The 18,700-nt window shown below is 41.9% G+C and overlaps 1 protein-coding gene across 1 annotated transcript; it reads right to left on the reverse strand.

The window, feature by feature from the left end:
* Positions 1 to 3,803: 3,803 nt before the first annotated feature.
* Positions 3,804 to 18,700, reverse strand: AARSD1 (alanyl-tRNA synthetase domain containing 1). Its single transcript, XM_006901691.1, has 12 exons — positions 18,662 to 18,700; positions 18,380 to 18,511; positions 15,361 to 15,520; positions 10,930 to 10,987; positions 9,876 to 10,032; positions 9,659 to 9,775; positions 9,305 to 9,435; positions 8,872 to 8,938; positions 8,589 to 8,680; positions 8,070 to 8,124; positions 6,051 to 6,145; positions 3,804 to 3,982 (listed from the first exon to the last, which is right to left on the reverse strand). Exons 1-12 carry the CDS (start codon positions 18,698 to 18,700, stop codon positions 3,847 to 3,849), a joined length of 1,239 nt encoding a protein of 412 aa, XP_006901753.1. The 3' UTR covers positions 3,804 to 3,846.

Genomic DNA, 18,700 nt, shown 5'->3' on the forward strand with positions numbered 1-18,700 from the left:
GAGAGGAAGGCCCTCTATGAGGTGGATTGATTCAGTGACTGGGATAATTGGGATGGGAGTGTCAGAGACAGTGCAATTGGCACAGGACAGAGTGGAGTTTAGGGCAGTTGTACATAGGGTCGCTATGAGTCGCAGGCGACTCGACGGCACATAACAACAACAACAACATATTCCTTTTAAACAGTTCTCTCCCTCTTTTGTTTTAATGCAGTACACATTATTTATCCCCTCTTTTCTTAGGTTCCCCCAACCCCAATATCTGTCACGTTTTACAACAGTGGCACTATGCAGTATTTGTTCTTTTGTGACAAAGATATTTCACTCAGCATAATGTCCTCCATGGTCACCCATTTTGTATAATATTTCATGAGTTCCTTGTTTTTCAATGCAACATACTATTCCATTGTGTGACTATACCACAGCTTCTCTAGCCATTTGTTTGTTAATGGGCACTTGGGTTGTTTCCAACTCTGGTCTTATGAACATAGCTGCAATAACCATGGGTGAACATGTATCTGCTTGGGTGGCAGTTATGGTTTCTTTAGGATATATTCCCAGTAGTGGAATTGTTGGATTAAATGGTATTTCTATTTTCAACTTTTTGAGAAAGCACCATACTGCCTTCCACAGTGATTGCACCATTTTACACTCCCACCAACAGTGTGGTTAAGTGTTCCAGCTTCTCCAGCCTCAAAAGCACTTGTTTGCTGCTCTGTTGAATTTTGCTATTCTGACTGGGGTGAGATAATATCTCATAGTTGTTTTGATTTGCATCTATCTTAGTGCTAGGGATTTTGAACATTTCTTCATGTGTGTGTTTGCCATTTGAATGTCTTCTTTGACGAATTGTCTGTTCATATCTTGTGCTCATTTTCAATTGGATTGTTTACCTCTATCACGTTGTGGTGGTGTTATAGTAATTTTTAAATTGTTAGATATAACCACATGAAAATAGCACACGCATGTACACTATGATGAATAATTACAAAGCAAACTTTGTATTAATTACTGTAGAATTGCCACCTCTCAGAGAGAAGTCACCCCGACTCCTACCTTCAGGCTTGATTCCATCCATTCCACTCTTCCCTCCAGAGGTTCCTGATCTTTTGTTTCCTTGCTTTTTTTGATAGTTATACAACCTATAGCTGAGCACTGGTAGCCTAGTGGCAAGAAGCTGCGCTACAATCCCAAAGACACGTGGTTCAAATCCACTAGCTGCTTCACAGAAGGATGGACAATCTCCTCCCATGCGATTATTGCCTCCGAAAACTCGGTGGAGTCTCAGCTATGGGTCAGTTTCAGTTCAACAGTACACACAACCACCACCACCTATAGGTACACAAGCCAGGATTTCACCCAGGTCTGGGAAACTCAAAGCTTCTGTTCTAACCATTACATCTCTTTTTGTTCTATCAGTTTCTGACAGATGAGTTTGAACCATTATTTCTCCTTCTGATTCTGCCTCCCTGTTAGGTGTATCAAGTAACTCCAACTCTTTTTTTATTTATTTTTTTTTTAAATTTTGTGTGCGTGTACCGTCAAATCAGATCTGACTGGTACAGGAGGATATTGCGCCTCCTTCTCCAGCAGAGCAAATGGTGGATTCGAACCGTGTTTCTTTGGGATTGCAGTGCAGCTTCTTGCCACTAGGCCACCAGAGCTCCCAGGCCACCAGAGCTCCCAAGTAACTCCAACTCTTAATGGCCTTGTCTGTGAGCGACAGAGCAAAAGCCAGCTTGATCCGGGGCCATCCTCACACCTCATTCTCTGCTGTGCTAAGCTCATCACTGGAGTCACTGGAGTGTATTTTGCAGAGGTTCTTCTTCCTTGCATCTAACTCTCAACTTTTCTAAGCATGATGTCTTTTTCCAAAGGCCTGCCTCTCCTGATAACGCGTCCAAAGAATGTGCAATGAAGTCTCACCATCTTTGCTTCTTAGCAGCACGCTGACTGTTCTTCTTCCAAGAAACATCTGTTTGTTCTTTCGGCAGCCCAATGCATATTCAATATTCTTTATCAACACCACTGCTGAAAGGCATCGATTCTTCTTTGGTCTTCCCTATTCACTGTTTAACTTCCGTGCATATTTGAAGTGAATGGAAATGCCAGGGCTTGAGTCAGGCATGCTCTGGCCCTCCAGGTGACATCCGTGCTTTCTAGTATTTTAAAGAGGTCCTTGTACATACAGCAGGTTTTCCCTTTACAATATGTGGTTTGAGTTCTTAATTGCTGCTTCCACAGGTGTTAATTGTGGGTGGATCCAAGCAAAATTAAAACCGTGACAACATCAATCTTTTCTCCATTTATCATGATGTTGCTTATTGGTGCAGTTATGAAGACATTTTGTCTTCCTTAGAGTGAAATGCAGTCCATACTGCTGTATATAGTCTTTGATCTTTTTCTTAGTGTTGTTTAATTTTCTACTAGTTTATTTACAACGTTCTAATATTGTTCTTTCAGTTTCCCTGACCCCCTCACCCAACAAATTGTACAACCCCATGATTAATCCTTCCCTCCCCCTGCACATCCTCATCCCTTTGCTTCCAGCCTCTCCCACCCCTCCTGGATCCTTATACTCATTCTACAATAATGGGTTTATACAGTATTTATCCTCATGGGACTGAGTTAGTTCACTCAGCATAATGTTGTCTAATTCATGCCAAGTTAGGTAATAATTTACAAAATCATTGTTCCTGTATGCTACATAGGCTTCTACTGTGTGAATGTACCATAATTTCTCAATCCATTCATTTGTGGTTGGACATTTGGGCTGTTTCCATGTTCTTGCGATGGTAAATAATGCTACTATGAACACTGGTGTACAAATCTCAGTTTGTGTCTCAGTTCTCATTTTCTCAGGGTATATTCCAAGTAGTGGAATAATTGGGTCATATGGAATTTTAATGTTCAGCTTTTTGAAAAAGTGCCAAACTGCCTTTCAGAATGACTGTACCATTTTACAATCCCACCAACAATGTATAAGTGTTCCTTTCTCACCATATCGGAGACTACCAAATACTACCAGAAATGCACAATCTGAAGAGAATAAAATTGATGCATAGGACATTCAAAATATTAAGTGTACATCAAAAACTTTTTCCAACAGGGTGAAAAGAAAACCTACAGCCTGGGAACAAACATTTCTTGTCTTGCTCAGACAGGAGTCTTATAACAGAAGTTTACAGAATACTCCTAGGCCTCTGTAAGAAAAAGACTGATAACCCAATTACAAAATGGGCAAAAGACATGGAAAGAATTTTCACAGAGGAAGATATTCAGATGACAAACAGACATTGGAAAAATGTTCAAAATCACTGGCAATAAGAGATGCAAATCAAAACCACAATGAGGTACCATCTCAGTCCAGTAACAGTGGCAAAGTTTAACAGAGTGGCAAGTAATAAATGTTAGTCTTTTCTTGATGAGTGTTTCAAGTCTTCTGAGTGTAAAGAATCAGCACAAATGATTCACATGCTCACTTGCTAACCAAAAAGTTGGGGGTTACAGTCTATTTAGAAGTGTCTCCAAAAGAGAAGCATGGCAATCTACTTTTGAAAATGATACCCCTAAAAATTCTATGCTGTGTAGGTCTTTAACACACAATGAATCATCATAATCTAACTTAAAAGTAGATTAAAAAGATACTGACTTAGATAAATTAGTACATTCTACCAATATAACACTTACACAGGTTATACTTAATAAAGCTCAAATTAGAAAAATGGTTTCTTTAAAAAGACACACATTGCACACTGGAGTATACTATACAAGTTACACAGAGAAGCATGTATACCACAACTGCTTGAGTCAAACTATTTTATTGTCCAACACCAAGAAGGGCGTCCCTCACTCCTCAGCACTCTGCGTGTTGATATAATCCTGGAGAAGCGCTTGAACCTCTGCACGCCGGCTCATTTTGGTGGCTTTGCCCTGAAAGCGGCCTTTCTTCCCAGCTCCTTTGCCTTCCAGAACCTCAGCCACCCTGAGAAACAGAGATCAAGTCAGAAAAGCCTCCTTGGGTAAAGCCACAGAAGAGTCTTCCGTCAGGGTCCAGGGGTAGGGAAGGGAAAGACTAGATGGCTCCTAGGAGCCTCCTTAAAAATACTGATTCATCATAAAAATGAAACACTTTTTGTTTAACAAATTACTTTATCGACAAAGCAAAGAGACTGGGAGAAAACTTTGGAAATAATATAGCTGATAAGGGTTTAAGATCCAAAATCCATTTACATAAAATCTCTGCAATTCAACAACATAAAAAAAGTCCAAACCAAAAAATGAGCAGACACTTGACCAAAGAAGATCTACAAATGATCAATAGCACATGAAAAAGTGTTCAATGTCACTAAGAATTAAACTACTCAATGGTAGGTAGTACGTTTGAGTTTTCTGGGGCTTGGCATTATGTGAATGGTAGTAGAGTAAGTTAGAAAAGAAGAGAGAGTGCAGCATTAAAAAACATAAATATGGGCAGAGGGCAAAGGAATTAGGAAAGATCCAGTGGGGATCTGAAAGGACAGGGTAATAGTGGGCACAGATCAAAGACACGATGTATGGGAATGATCATAAGAAACAGAATGTGAATTAAAAAAATTATAAAAATGTCAGCATGACCAAATTATATAGGTAAAAATTAATGAACTGGCAAATGTTTTGTATTTTCCCACAATTAAAAGAAAAACCTTGTACATGGGCACACAGATACAAATACAATGTTCATTATAAGAATGAATAATTAGAAACTAAGTGTCTATAATTGGAAGAGGTAGAGAAATTATTAAGTCATCCATGGTATGAAATACAGTCCTGGTACAGCTGTTAAAAAGACTGTGACACAGCCACATGTCACTGGGGGGGATGTTCCTAAAAAATATTATGAAGAGAGATTCAAGGGTCAGAAAACACACATGGTGTGATTCCACTTACGTTTTCTTTTCTAAAAAGATTATGTCAGGGCCCAGAAAAGGACTGAGAGGACACACCACTGTCTACATAGGTGCTCTCCAGGGAGGGGGGCTACGGGCACATGAGGTATGGGCTGCAAACATGAGCACCTGGCAGGGGCAGAGTAAAGTAGGCTGGGTGCAAGCAATTGAGAACATGAAAACCAGCACGCTGCAGGGGTCTGTCCCGTCGGAAGAGGCCGGCTGCTGGGCAGCTTCCTTTTGCTACAACTGTATGGGAGTGTGTGCCCAGAACTATAAGACCTTCTTTTCTTTTTAAAGAAAAATTAGAATTCCTTCTTTTTACGTAAAACTTCATTTTACAGTAGTGGGTGGTCCAAACTAGTCTATAGGTCCCATGTGGCTTCCTTCCAGAACCTGTTACGATACTTGCTAGAATGATTTACAATGAACATGTATTCGTCAAAGCCAATCGGGAATCCTAGGTACCAGAAAGATTGTCGGGCGCCTTATCCTCATGTCTAATTTAAAACAAGGAAATCCTAAAACAGTATTTAAAGAATGGAGAAGTTCAACAAGATTCTACATTTTTCTTTTTATTTTATTTTATTATTTTGTGTGTGTGTACCGTCAAACTGATCTGACTGGTAAAGTAGGAGATTGCCCCTCCTTCTCCAGCAGAGCATCTGGTAGATTCGAACTGTGCACCTCTCTGAAGATTCTACATTTTTCCATAGCAATTACATTCAATGGCCTTTCTGTTCTAGTCTCAAATATCTTTAAAATTTTTCCTCCAAAAGGTTTTTCTTTGCTTCTGCTTTGCTTGTGCCTTACACACATGCTTCAATTGACCACTGAGAGCTCATATAATAAACATGTGCTTATATAATAACATCTCTTGAAGTGAGGAGAGGCATGGAGTTTGGACCCACGAGATCTGAGTTCAAGTCAGCTCTGCCACTTTAACTGTGAGACCTCAGGCACATGACCAGATCCTCCATCAGTGAAAATGAGGGTCATGATAAGTAATAACGACCCCTGTTCAGGTCTGTGATCACAGGTGTGATGGTCCTAATACAGCAAAGGGCTGTATTCGGAGGTAAGCCTTACACAGCCCCACCCATGTGAGAGTTCAAACTGGATTACCTGGGCCCCAGGTTCTCCACGGCTTCGGCCGATCCTGCCAGCAAGAAGAGCCCAGCACCTTTCTCATCGCCCACGGTTAAGAACAGCAGGGTCTCCTAGGGAGTAAAACAAGGAGATGAACCCTGATACTTAAGACATGAAGTCAACAACCCCCCTAACCTCTACCCTCTTCTTAGTCTCAAAAGATTTCCTTCTGAAGAAACGGGTGATGTCCCTGTTGATTGATGCAGCTCCTGAACTCTGACCCAGTATGATCAAGAAGCCTTTTGAAAGTGACACGCAGAAATGTCTTAGGGAAGGTGCAGCCAGAGTGCTCCTTAGAGGCAAGCTCCAGCTCACATACTCTGAGCATGTTGTCAGTGAGGGCTATTCCTTGAAAAGGAACATTATGCTTGGAAAGGTAAAGGGTCAGCAAAAGAGAGGAAGACCTTCAACAAGTCGGACTGACACCATGATGCAGTGATCTGAGTATGTCTGCATAGGTCAGAGACGATGAGGGTGGGGCAGGGTCGGACAAGGCTTAGAACTACCGTCCACTGGGTTGCTATGAATCCTCCTTGATTCAATGACATATAACAACAACAATTAGAATACACGAGTCCTAGTGGCGCAATGACAAAGCATTTGGCTGCTAGCTGGAAGGTTGGCTGTTTGAACTCACCAGCCACTCTGTGCAGTAAACATGTGGCAGTGAGCTTCCACAGAGACTCATCGTCTTGGAAACCCTGTGCGACAGCTCCACCCTGTCCTATCAGGTCACTGCTGTGTAACATTGAGTTGAAACCGACTCATAGCTGAGCCTCCAGCAGGTTTTCAGAGGCAGTAAATCACATGGGAAGAGAACGTCAATCTTTGGTCCACACAGCACCTGGAGGATTCAACCCCAGGCCTTTCGGTTGGCAGTGCAATTCCTTACCACTAAGTCAAAAGCAGGAGTGGCATCCACTTCCCAAACAGCATGCCTCTGGAAACCCTGTGAACTACGATAAATGGCAATGGTTGTGGAGGGCTTCAGGTCTTTTGTTCATAGGGTCACTATGAGTCGTGCTCGACTCGAAGGCAATCAAAAACAACAAGGAAAAAGAGCTCCCTACAGGGTCACTAGAAGATGAATTAACTTGATAGGAATGAGTTAAAAGGAACTTACGTTAAACATTTAAAAGGGGGAAGAACACTGCTGAACATGGCCAAGCATAAAATGCCCATTGCAATTAATTCCTTTCAACCTTTCCAGCCTGGCCATCCCTCCTCCATCATCATGTGCCTGTGCTGCCCATTCCCCAAATCACTGCTGCCTTAATGCCCTATGCTGCTATCTCTGCCTGGCTTGTTTTGTTCCTTGCTCTGTCACTGACCTCTGAGCAATCTTTATGACACAGCTGACTAAACAGACTCTTCCCCTAAAGTGTCACCACATTTTCAGGTAACATACTCTTCTAATTCTAGCTACAAATCCTTGGGCACACGTGCACTGCAACATTCAGCACCCAAAATTACCAATGTCCACACACCTAATCTAGAAAGTGAACTCCTTAAGAACCAATGTACTTTACACAAAGAATTATGGAGGGATACACAAGCGATGCTGGGCCCAAAATAGGCATTCCAAAAAATATGTCCGGAGTAAATGCAAAGACTGGGAAGTCTCTAAGCAGTAGACTATCAGGGAAGGGTAGCTGAAGCTAGAGGCCAAAGCAAATGGGAGAGATAGTCTTAAAAGAACCCTGCCAATCTCAATATTTCTCAAATCAGGCACCTGGCACATATATAAACCTGTCTCTAAGAATTACGCTTTGTGAGGAGCTAGGAAGCTCTTAAGCAACACAGCCCTGAAGAGATTAATGTCGAAGATCTAGTTCAACACATGAAACAAAGTGTGAGTAGAACTAAGAAAATAATGAATGCATTTCTATTTCCTAGAACTGTGTTAGTGTGTAAAGATTTAGCCAAACTACACTTCTGACTTCTATCTCCTTGAGTCCCTGATCAGCTGGGGACAGAATTTCATGGTCCTCTTACCTCTGACCCAATCTCATTGGCAATGATATTCATGAACTCAGAATCACCTTCCTTCCTACAACAAAGGACACAGACATGAGATACAGGTTAGAGTTGGAGCTGTGAGACTCTAAGAAGCCAGGTGCTCTTGGTGAAGCTAACCTCTTGCTGTCTGTCCATACACATGAAGTTCTGGGCCCTCTTAGCAAAGAGAAAAAAGTAAGACATCCTTCTTGGCCTCAGCAGCTTAGTATTTAGTATAAAACACAAAAATTTTTTTTTCTTGTTGTGTACTGTTGAGTCAGATCTGACTGGCACAGGAGGAAAATGCCCCTCCTTCTCCAGTGCAGCACCTAGTGGATTCAAACTGCACACCTTCAGGATTGCAGTGCAGCTTCTTGCCACTAGGTCACCAGAGCTCCCTTCTATAACACAAAATTTTTGAGTCTACATTATCCTGAAGATACTAGGGAGGAACCCCTCTTCAACCACCCACTGCATACACGCCCACCGACTAGCATGCCTTGTCAGTGCTCTCACCTGTGTAATACGACCACACCTCCCCAGTCTGGGCTGTTCCTGAGGCTGTGAGCAGTGTGCATAGCCAAGTCTCTGAGCAGATTCAGGTTGTTCTGAAAGGGATGTGATAACTCAGTAGAGGTGGACAGGACAAAATGAGAAAGAGCACCACCTTCCCTCCACTTCATGCGCCTTCCCTTTCCCCTGGGACAAACTACACATCTGTTTACGCTGAGGGGCTAACTCGGGGGAGTTCACTCCAGCAGAATCTATGCTCTGTTGCACCTTTCATGGAATACATCACCTTCTGCAGAAGCTTGGTTGAGTTCTGTAGCTTTTTCACTGATTCCACATGATCCTCTACTCCACACCTGCAAGAGAAGGGTCAGCAGAGACAGCTGTCTAGTTTCTCAACTGCTTCTGCTATTGTTGGCAAAAACAATTCCCTTCTTGAAAGAGGACCTGCCTCCAGATAGGGAGCTGGAGACATTATGAGGAGGTCCTTTGGCCATTGGGGAATGGTTATAAAGGGGGGGAGGGGGATATGTTTGGGTCTGATTTACTATCCACAGCACTTTACTGTTCACTGTTACATCTTAACCCCTACAGGGAAGAGATTGTTCCCCCGACTTTCCAAGTAGGGGAGCCAGGGAGAGAGTAGGAGAGCCACTCACTCTTACATGCCAGGGTGCCCAGAGCTGAGGAACAGGAGGAAGATTAGCAAGAAGGGGACATACTTGAGCAAAGCGGTCAAGGCTTTTTCAGTCCCATGACTCCTCTCCATCCACCTCAGCACACGGTTCCCAGCCAAAAATATCAGGTTGGTTTTGTTCTTTTTCCCCTTCTCTATGCCCAGAATCTTAATCACCTATATGAAGCAAAGGAATAAAACATGCACATATAGGCAGAAACCAGAATCCTGAAACTCAAGGGCAGAGAGACTCAAACTTCCTCCTCAGCCCTGAAACAACAACAGAGTGATTTCCCTTAGGACTCTTCAATGGCCTTTCACACACCACTCCCAGGCCCTTTGTGATCCTGCATTCCCCATCCCTCTCTCGTGACCACTCAGCAGCCCTCCTTCACCTTACCTGAAGGTCACTGAGATTGCTCACATGAGTCCCACAGCACATGTTGGAATCAATACCCTTGATGGTAACAACTCGGATGGGTCCAGCGTGATCATCTGGCAAGCCCCGGCCTCGCACCTGCATAACAGGAATGGGAAAGGGAGGGACCGTCTGAATCGTGTGGAGGAGCCCTCAAAGATCCATCTTACAGCCACCACCCCGCTGGCTCTGCCCTCACCTGTTCCACCTCAGGATCGTCCAGGCTCAGTTCTCGCACATTCACAGGGATTCGATCTCGGATCTTTTCGTTGACACTCTGCTCAATGTCAGCTGTCTGCTCTGCAGTCACAGAGGGGGTGTCCAGTTCAATCACGCTCCGGAAGCGTCCTAACTCCCTGCCAGGTGAATGCAGTGCTCAGAGGATGTTGATGATCACGATAACAATAATATGTAAGAGGTCCACAGATTGAAAAGAATATGTACATAAGTAGTCTTACCAAAACCTCACAAAAATCCCATAAGGCAGCATTCTCACTCCCATTTTGTACACAGGAAAACTGAGATTTAGAGGGTTATTAAAAGGGTGTAAGCAAGGTCAGGTAACCAGTGAGTAGTGGAGTCAGGACTCCCCCTCTGGTTCTTTTGGCTCCAAATTCTATATTCTTTCCTGAATATCAAGGCAACTATTTCTCCTCTCATCATTATGTTTCCCCTATGAACCTCAAGGTCGGCCCACTAACTCTTCTGTAATTGTGAATTGAACATGCCAACTTGGCTATGCTATGGGGCCCAGCCACATGGTCACACACTAGTCTCCATGTTGCTGGGAGGCATTTTGTTAATGTGATTAAGATTTAGAAGCAGTTGGCTTTAAGTCATAATTATCCTCATTGTCCAATCAGTTAAAGGCCTTATGAGTAAATACTGAGGATATCCAGAAAAGAAGGAAATCTACCTCCAGACTTCAATACAGAAATTCCAGACTGCCAGTCTGCCCTTTGGGTTTCAAACTCACCAGCCCTTACAATTACAGGAGTCAATTTCTTAAAAGAAATCTCTTTATATACATATTGGTCTTACTGGTTTTATTTCTCTAGAGAACTCTGGCAAGAGCACCTGCTCTTTTTCAAAGGAAAGGAAAAACAGAATAAAGAGAGGAAGAACTTAAGATAAATTTTGAACACTCTCCTTTCTGGTATCACCCAGGCCTTGATTCATGATTGAGAAAGCACAGGTAACCAGACAGTCAGCAGCCCACACACGACAGTTCATCTCGACGGTCTCCTGCTCACCAGGATGTTGTCTTCCACCCAAACAGATGGTCAGCAACTGCTGTGATGAGATGCTGCCCTGAGCAAAGAGAACAAGAGGCAGCAAATGAGTGAGAAGCCCAGCCAGTCACATGATATAATCACAAGAGTCACTATTTGATCCATGAACCAAATACTTCAGATACTTTATTAAAAAAGTAAAGCAGAAGGCCTTACACTTCCTGTTTTCAAAACCTAGTACACAGCCAGAGTAATCAAACAGCTTGGTACTAATAAGGGTGCTGGCAAAACAAGGTATCTCTTTGTGAATAAAGAGCTGTATCTCACACTGTACACAAATGCTAACTCAAAATGTATCAAAGACCTAGATGTAAAACTTAAAACTATACATTTATAAAGGAAAAAACTGGGGCAAACTTAGGAACTTTAATCTATGACATGAATGGTTTATCAAATAAAGCTGAAAATGCACAATCAGCAGACAGGCAACTGGGATCTCCTAAGAATTAAATTATTATCCTAGAACTGCCAACCAAAAAGGTATATGCACCTATGTTTCCTGCTGAGTTATACACAATAGCAAAGAGATGGAAACAACCCAAGTGCCCATCAACAAACGAATGGATAGAGAAGCTGTGGTATATTCACACAACAGAATACTACGCAGCAATGAAAAACAAGGAACTCATAAAATATTATACAAAATGGGTGACCCTGGAAGACATTATGCTGAGTGAAATATCCCTGTTACAAAAGGTCAAATTCTGCATAATGCCACTGAACAGGACTGAAATGGGGGCTGGGGGAAAACTAAAAAAAGAGGGGTAAATAATGTACACTGTATTGAAACAGACGAGGGAGAGCACTGTTTAAAAGGAATATACGATTAGGTATTATTTGCATGACAATAGTCCAGAATAAGATGTGAATAACAAAGGGGATGGGGGGAGGAAATTGTACAATGAAAGAATTTTTCTTAAAGAAAAAAGTGAACTGGGGAGGTTAGGGAGGAAAAGGTGCAACAATGAATTAATGAAAATCCAAGTTCTTAGTAAACTTTCATTAAAATATCAATAAAAAAACAACATGATTATCTACAGTTACAAATTTTACTTTGACATGAAAATATTATCCAACAACAATAAAAAAGAATTAAATTCTTATGTGCATCAAAAGATTTCTCAACAAAAGTGAAAAGAGAACCTATACACTGGGAAAGAGTACTTGGCAATAAGAAACCTCCAAAACTCAACAAGAAAAAAACCCAACTCAGTTACAAAATGGGCAGAGGAAATGAAAAGCCACCTCATCAAAGACATTCAGATGACCAATGAACATATCAAGAAATGCTCAAGATTATTTTCTATTGTTGTTATCATGTGTCGTTGAGTCACCTTGACTCATAGCAACCCTATGTACAACAGCTCTAAACCCTGCTCTGTCCTGAGCCAGTCTTACTGTCTCTAACACACCTACCCTCATTACTTCAGTCTGTGTCAATCCATCTCACCCAGGGTTTTCCTCTCCTGCATTGTCCCTTTACCCTTCCAAACACGATGTCTTTCTCCAAGGACTGGTCTCTCCTGGCCATATGCCAAAAGTATGTGAGACAGAGGTTCAAAATCCTTGCCTCCAGGGAGCAACTTGATTTCACCCTTTTCAGGACAGGCCTGTCAGTTCTCTTGGCAGTCCATGGTATGTTCAATACTCTTCAGCACAACTCATAGTTCAAAACAATAATGAGATACATCTAACCTCAGCAAGAACAGCAACATTTGCTGAGATAGTAAACAAATGCTGGCAAGGATGTGGAGAAATTGGAACTCTCATTCACTGCTGATGGAAATGTAAAATGGTGCAGCTACCAAGGAAAGCAGTTTGATACTTCCTTATAAAAGTTGGGAACAGAAATAACAATTTGATCCAGTAGTCCCACCACTAGGTATATGTCCCAAATAAGTAAGAGCTGCACCACAGGTTTGTGCTGGAGAGTGTGAAACCAGGCTGCTCCTTGGAGGCAAGGATTCTGAAGCTCCATCTGATATACTACGGGCATACTGCAAAGAGGGACCAGTGCTTGGAGAGGGACATCATGCTTGGAAGAGTGGAGGGACAGCATAAGAGAAGATGACCCTGGGTGAGATGGATTGACTCAGCGAGTAGGTTAACAGTTGTCAGTGTGTCAGTGACAATAAGGTTGACTCAGGATAGAGCACAACAACCACCGCAAAGACCATCACCAAGGGTATAGAGATCTGTGTTTGTTGTACCACAGAACAGTAATGGAAACAATTCAAATGCCCTCAGTGGATGAATTGATAAATAAACTATGGTACATTCACACACAATGGAGTATTATGCAATGGAGTGGCTCTCCTCAAAAAGGCAAAGTGATGCATACCCATATTTATTGCTACTTTGTTCCCAACAGCAAAGAGCTGGAAACAACCCAAGTGCTCATCAACAAACGAATGGATGGAGAAGCTCTGGTATATTCACACAATGGAATACTATGCAACATTGAAAAACAAGGAACTCATGAAATATTATCCAAAATGGGTGACCCTGGAGGACATTAAGCTGAGTGAAATACCTCAGTCACAAAAGGACAAATATTGCATAGGGCCACTGTTGTAAAACAAGACTGACATCAGAGTTGAGGGAAGACAGAAAAGGAGGGGAGGAATGATATTGCACTGAAACAGATGAGGGAGAGAACTATTTTAAAAGACCATATGAGGGGAGCTCTGGTGGTCTAGTGGCAAGGAGCTGCAACTACAATCCCAGAGGTGAATGGTTCGAATCCACCAGATGCTCTGCAGGGTAAGGAGGGACAATCTCCTCCTGTACCAGTCAGATCTGATTTGACGGTACACACACACAAAAATAATAAAAAAAATTAAAAAAAAAAAAAAGACCATATGAACAAGTATTCTCATCATTACAGAAGTCCTGAGTGAAGGCTGCATGGTGGAGCGGACTTGGGGGGAGGGATTGAATAACAATGAAAGAATTTTTCTTTTTCTTTTCAAGGAAAAGAGTGAATTTGGGGGGAGGGGAAGGATAGGGAGGAAAGTGCAACAATGAATGACTGGAAATCCTAAATCTCTATAAACTTTCATTAAAATTAATTTTTAAAAAAAAGAACAAAGGAAAATGGTAAAACAAAATTCAAAATCATAAAGAAGACCAGGCTTACTGGTCTGACAGAAAGTGGGAGAACCCTCAAGACTATGAACTTTAGACACCCATCAAATCTGGGACTGAACTTTCTCCCCTGTGGTTCAATTTTCAGCCAAACAATAGACAGATCTAGAAGGTGAAGAATGACAAGAGGGAGAAATGCAGTCCTCTGAATAATCAACCATATGAGATCCCAAGGGCAGCATTTGCCCAGGGATAGAGCTTAGAAGGAACAAAGGCTTAAGAAAAGAAGAATGGAAATGATGACTAAGGGAGAACCTGGGAAGAATTCTGTTACATTGTGAAAGTTGCAATCAGCATAACTAAACCAAATGCCTATGAATTGCTGAAGAAAAATCCATTTGCTCTGTGAATTTCTAACACAATTGTAACAAGGTTTTTAAAAAACTGTTTAAAAGGGATATGTGATTAGGTATTTTTGTCATGACAGGACTCCAGAGCGAAGGCTGCATAGTGGAGTGGACCTGGGGGAGGGTTTGTAAAACAATGAAAGAATTTTTCTTCTACTTTTTCCAAGAGGGTAGTATACTAGGGGGGAGGGTTGGGAGGGGAGAAAAGAGCAACAATGAATGAATATAAATCCAAAGTCTCTGTAAATTTTCATTGAAATTAATAGTAAATTTTTTAAAAAGGAACTAAATTTTTTTGTGTGTGTACCACCAAGTCGGTTCTGACTGGTATAGGAAGAGATTGCCCCTCCTTCTCCAGCAGAGCAACTGGTGGATTTGAACCACATGCCTCTGGGATTGCAGTGCAGCTTCCTGCCACTAGGCCACCAGAGCTCCCCGGAACTAAATTTTTTTTAAAAAAGTTTTTTAAAAATATTTTTTTAAATAAAAAAAAAAGGAAAAGTGTCTGGAATGCCCTCCAGGACTTGGCTTACAGAACTGGGCAGACTGTGATGCCCAGCACCAAGCTAGGAAAGGCTGACGAGGACCAGACTTCAGTGAAAAGAAGCAGGGAGTGAATTTTATTCTATTTAGGACATATTTTGTTTGAAAGGACTTCAAGATAGCCATATGATGATATCAGGCAGATATCACATGGACTCAAATCCAGCAGTTACTCCCGTATTCCTTCTTCTTTGTACTGCTTTTATAGTATTTATTACAACCTGCCTTAAACAGAGCTAATTCTGTATATGTCTGTCTCTTTCAAAAGCCTAACTTGTAGAGAACCAAAATTACTTCTCAATCATCATGGTAAGCACCTCTCCTAGAAGTCTCCACCCAACCTCATCTCACATACCTGAATGCTGCTGCATATGGTCAAACCTCCTGTCCCAGTCCACTCGGACCTGGACCTGGCTCCCGGGCTCTAGGGGTATCTGTGTGAAATGATCAGCCTGGGACCCCCGGCGTGTTACTCGCAGCACACTGACGTCATTGATAGTACCTCGGTCATCAGGCTGGAGGAAGAAGTGCAGGTAATCAGTGAGTGACTCTTTAGAGAAAGCGAATAAAGATCGATCCAGAATGTGAGCTCCCCAGGGGAAAAAAGGCAAGGCCAAGTGAGATAGGTCTATTTTATTCCCTGAGGGAATTGTTTCTCTGTCCTCTTCACTCTGCACACAGGCATTTTATTAATTAGAAAGAAACTGAAACAGAACAAAAGGAAAAAGACTATTGTCTACAGCAAAGATTCAAGTAAAGCTCAGAGTCTCTAAGCTCAATTTCATTGCCTTAGTTTGGACGTTTATTACCTTTCAATAGTATCTACGGTTATCTAAATTTTCTCCTGTTCTCCACTCTTTTTTCTGCACTGCTACCAAACTTATTGGTGTTGTTAGGTATCATCAAGTCACCTCTGAAGCAAACCTATGTACAAAAGAATAAAACCCTGCCCATTCCTGTGCCATTCTCACAATCTCTACCATATTTAAGCCCAGTATTGCAGTCATTATGTCCATCCACCTTGAGGGTCTTTCACTCTTTTACTGGCCATCTACTTTCCCAGGAAATCATCCCTCCTGATTACAAGCCTCACAATCCTTGCCTCTGAAGAGCACTCTGGCTGCACCTTTATTTGTTCTTTTGGCAGTCCATGCTATGTGCAATATCTTTCACCAGTATTACAACTCAAATGCATCAATTTTTCTGAGGTCATCCTTAATTACTATTCAACTTTCACAAGCATATGAAGCAACTGAAAATATAATGGCTTACATCAAGCACATCTTGATCGTCAAAGTGACGTCTTTGCTCTTTAGCACTTTAAAGAGGTCCTTGGCAGATTTCCCCTAGGCAATTAATCATTTGGTTTCTTGACTGCTGCTTCCTTGGATGCTAGATCCAAGCAAAATGAAATAATCAACAATGTCACGTGTTTTTCTCCTCTGATCATGATATTCTCTACTGGTCCAGTGATGAGGCTTTTTGTTTTTTGTGTTTTTTTTTAAATTTAGGTTGTTTATTTTTCATTTCAATGAACATCTACAGAGATTTTGGAATTCCATTCATTCATTGTTGCACCCTTCTCCCCGCACAAACCTCTCCCCCCTCCCCCCCCCATTTGCTCCTCTCCTTGAAAAGCAAAAGAAAAACTCCCTCATTGGGCTTTTTGTTTTCTTGATGTTGAAGTATAATCCATACTGAAGGCTATATAAGACAGAAATCCTCACCATAGGATGGACAGATGGAGAAGACTGAAGTTGTTAATGATTTCCTCTTACTCAGATCCACAATCAATACCCTTGGTACCAGCAGTCAAGAAATCAAAAGACACTGTCTTGAAGAAATCTGCTGTCAAGGACCTCTCCCAGGTCAGTTTAAAGATTAAAGTGTGAGGCCTCCTCCACATTTCCTTTCCAATGTGGAGGGTCCATCCCATCTTTGGGTCTTCAGACACAACTTTTAAATAAATCTATCTTTACCTTTTACCTAAAAAAAAAAATCAACTTGTGCCGGATTTAAACTGCAATCTTTTTAATTTCTTCCTATGTATTGAACATTTGGACTTTGAATAAGGATAATCAGTTCTCAGGAGAATCAATTCCTTTGAGTTGTGGTGTTGGTGAAGAGTATTAAATATACTATGAACTGTCAAAAAAAAACCCAAGCAAATCTATCTTGAAGAAAGGGCAGCCAAGTTGCTTCTTAGAGGCAAGAATGATGAAACTTTGTCTCACGTACCTTGGGTATACTGTTAAGAGAGGCTAGTTGTTGGAAAAAGACATTCTGCTTAAAAGTGTGGCGAGTCAACAAAAGAGAGGAAGACCATAAACAAACAGATAGAGAAGCTGTGGTCTATTCACACAATGGAATACTATGCTGCATTAAAAAACAAGGATCTCATTAAACAGTATTCAAAATGGGTGACCCTGGAAGATATTATGCTGAGTGAAATATCTCAATCACAAAATACTGCAAAGTGCCACTGTGGTAAAACAGGACTGACATCAGGGTTGGGGGGAGACTGAGAAAGATGCAATAAATAATGTATACCGCATTGAAACAGAGGAGGGAGAAAACTGTTGAAAAGGGATATGTGATTAGGTATTATAGTCATGACAGGAGTCCAGAAAGAAGTCTGCATGGTGGAGTGGACCTGGGGGGAGGGATTGTAAAACAATGAAAGAATTTTTCCTTTACTTTTCAAAGAGAAGAGTGGGGAAGGGAAGGGTGGGCAGGGAGAAAAGTGCAACCCCGAATGAATGAAAATCCAAAGTCTCTGTAAATTTTCATTAAAATTAATAATAATTTTTTTAAAAGGGAAAGGAAGAAAAAAAAGAAAGGAAGCCCTTAACAAAATGGCTCAACACAGTGATTATAACAATGGGCTAGGGTATATCAGAAATGCAGAGAATGGTGCAGGACAGGTCAAGGTTCTGATCTGTTGTTCTTGGGTTCCCAGTGTGTCCTGACACCTCAAGGGCACCTTACATCTCCTATCTAGAAGAGAATCCCACACTTTCCCTTTCCTTAGCTTTTTCTAACGTGACAACACTTAGACTAACCTGATGTATTACTTACATAGGCACAGTTTTCTCGTTCTTCCTGTGTACGTGTACCAAAAGAAACATTTCAGACACAAATGTAAAGATAATCTCTTGTTCAACCTTTATCTTAAGAGCTTGGAATAGGACCTAACATACGTCATGCCTAAATAAATACTTACTGATCAATACTTGTTGAATGGATAAATGAATAGAGTTGAACTAATTTCCTCCTGTGATTATTAAGATTGAAAACCAGGAGACAAGAGAGCTAAGCGCAAAGGAATTAGGGATCCCCTGGGAGAAGGATCCACTGAGGGACAGGGCTAGTACCTGTCCTCCGCCCTCGGGGAAAAGCAGCGTGTCTTCCAGCACCACTTGGAAGCCGCTCACTACTTCCTTCTGGCCGTTACTTCCTTCAGTCTGCAACTCTGCAGGACGGCAGGAGACCACGGTCGTGGTGAGCTGGGGAAAGCGAGAAAGGAGAATAAACCCCAAGCCCAGGTTTCAGTACACGGAGCCTGAACCCCTAATTCCAGCACTCTCTCCATGAAGCGCCCTCGTCCCCGCACTGTCCCGTCCGCTCGGCAGCACCATGCACCCCTCGGGCCGCACCTCTCGGGCGTAGCTGTCTCGCTGACACTGGAACGCCAT

Source organism: Elephantulus edwardii, unplaced genomic scaffold (genome assembly GCF_000299155.1).
Source record: "Elephantulus edwardii isolate Elephantulus edwardi_28Jun2011 unplaced genomic scaffold, EleEdw1.0 scaffold00340, whole genome shotgun sequence".
Taxonomy (NCBI): domain Eukaryota; kingdom Metazoa; phylum Chordata; class Mammalia; order Macroscelidea; family Macroscelididae; genus Elephantulus; species Elephantulus edwardii.